The sequence below is a fragment of the Laccaria bicolor genome, genomic scaffold, assembly GCF_000143565.1.
Source record: "Laccaria bicolor S238N-H82 LACBIscaffold_82 genomic scaffold, whole genome shotgun sequence".
In the NCBI taxonomy this organism is placed as follows: domain Eukaryota; kingdom Fungi; phylum Basidiomycota; class Agaricomycetes; order Agaricales; family Hydnangiaceae; genus Laccaria; species Laccaria bicolor.
The window spans coordinates 89,502-90,256 of NW_001889953.1; the positions used below are offsets into that span (position 1 = coordinate 89,502).

At 52.3% G+C, this 755-nt stretch overlaps 1 protein-coding gene across 1 annotated transcript in view; it reads right to left on the reverse strand.

Moving 5' to 3' along the window:
• Positions 1–493, reverse strand: part of LACBIDRAFT_335307 (guanine nucleotide-binding protein alpha-4 subunit) — a gene marked incomplete at both ends in the record, with an annotated part of 3,016 nt that extends 2,523 nt beyond the window's left edge. Inside the window, one exon of the mRNA XM_001890178.1 lies at positions 188–493. Within this exon, the coding sequence (XP_001890213.1) occupies positions 188–493 (306 nt within the window). The remainder of the gene's footprint in view (positions 1–187) is intronic.
• Between the last annotated feature and the right edge of the window lie 262 nt (positions 494–755).

The following is a 755-nucleotide window of genomic DNA, read 5'->3' on the forward strand; positions in this document are numbered from 1 at the left end:
TGGTGATCCTTGGATGATGCTGCCGGTCAAGAGAGAAGTAGATGGTGACGGCTGATCTGCGATACCGTTCCCGCGAGCCTTCTTTGGTATGATAGACTGTGAATCGTCCGCCGATGTAGGTTGCGCCTCGGCGTCTTCGTCAAGAGTGTCGTCCAAGCGTAGCTAGGATGTGTTTTAATGAATGAACGACGTTGAAGTAGATGACCGCTGTCCAAGATGCGCGTTCTTGATCCATCGAAGTGGGTTTATACATGAGCTGGAACTGTTTCTGCAGCGTCGATTTCCCGCTCTCGGCTTGACCAAGGAGAAGAAGCTTGCAGCGCAGGATGAGTATATGCGGCGCATAATTGTAAAGCGCATTGACTTTGACGTCGCCCTTCTTCTTCTTCAATCGCTCCCTCTCCTCCCGCAGGTCGTCGTCGATTTGCTCAGAAATCCGTTTCGCCTCGGCTTCTGCATACAGACGGGACGTACGCTCTGCCTCCGTCTCCATGGGTGATGGTTTGAGGGCGGCGCGGAGATGGGATCATCCTGGCTGTGGAGCGACGGCGTGCGCATTAGTCGAGTGGGCGGAGGCGATGGTGGTGGTTATGAAGAAAGAAAAGAAGACGGCCTGTTGAGCAGGAAATTTAAATGCATTGCATTGAGTTTCACTGGGGATGCCACGCATTACCAGCTATTGTTTGAGGAAGTCTCGGGATTGGGAGATGTCTCCTTTTTCCCTGTTCATAAGTTACAGCTCAGTTTTCGCGACG